The 838-nt window shown below is 46.7% G+C and overlaps 1 protein-coding gene across 1 annotated transcript in view; it reads right to left on the bottom strand.

Annotated features, from left to right (window-relative positions):
• Window positions 1–350: 350 nt before the first annotated feature.
• The window catches only part of EMH_0074450 (uncharacterized protein), a gene marked incomplete at both ends in the record, with an annotated part of 2760 nt that continues 2272 nt past the window's right edge, over window positions 351–838 (bottom strand). Inside the window, 2 exons of the mRNA XM_013499467.1 lie at window positions 351–613; window positions 678–838. Coding sequence (XP_013354921.1) covers window positions 351–613; window positions 678–838 — 424 coding nt within the window. The remainder of the gene's footprint in view (window positions 614–677) is intronic.

The following is an 838-nucleotide window of genomic DNA, read 5'->3' as shown; positions in this document are numbered from 1 at the left end:
AAGACAAAGACATACTTGTATCTCAACAAGAAAGTCAATCCCTTTGTCTGTCCATACAAGATAAACACAAACTAAAACAGCAAAAAAAAGCCGAAAAAAAATAAAACAAAAAGACAAAAAAAACAAAAAAAATAAAAATAAAAAAAGCAAAGACAAAAAAAAAAGACAAAGACAAAGACAAAGACAAAGACATACTTGTATCTCAACAAGAAAGTCAATCCCTTTGTCTGTCCATACAAGATAAACACCTTCTTCTTCTACCCCTGGCAGCGGCAGCAGTCCCTTTGTGTCTCCTCTATCTATCCAAATTATTTTATGTTGTTCCCTCATTGTTTTTTTTACTATGTCTGCTAGCCGCAGAGACAAGCTGCTGCGTTGATAGACAAAAGGGTGTATGTTGCTGCTGCTGCTGCTGTTGCTGCTGCTGTTGCTGCTGTTGCTGCTGCTGTGGTGGTGGTGATGGTTGCTGCTGCTGCTAGAAGAAGAAGAGGAAGATGAAGGGGTTTCGTCTCCTGCTGCTGCTGCTGCTGCTGCTGCTGCTGTTGCTGCTGCTGCTGTTGCTGCACGAGGAGATACCCCACGATCACCCCACTGTCTCCTTTCTTTTCTTTGTCTTAGCGCAGACAAACGGCTCACACGTACGCTGCTCTTTGCTGCTGCTCTTGAGCCCCGAAGACGTTGATGCTGCTGCTGCTGCTGCTGCTGTGCTGCTGCTGCTGCTGCTGCTGCTGCTGCTGCTGGGCCAGAGGGGACAGTTGAGCCCGTGCAAGAGCTGCTGTCTCCTCTCTCCTCTTCTTCTGCTGCACTGCCCCCCTCTTCATCTTGCTGCATCTCGTCA

Source organism: Eimeria mitis, genomic scaffold (genome assembly GCF_000499745.2).
Source record: "Eimeria mitis Houghton genomic scaffold, Emh_scaff4351, whole genome shotgun sequence".
Lineage (NCBI taxonomy): Eukaryota > Apicomplexa > Conoidasida > Eucoccidiorida > Eimeriidae > Eimeria > Eimeria mitis.
The sequence above is the reverse complement of the archived record's forward strand: the minus strand, read 5'-3'. Positions and strand labels throughout refer to the sequence as shown.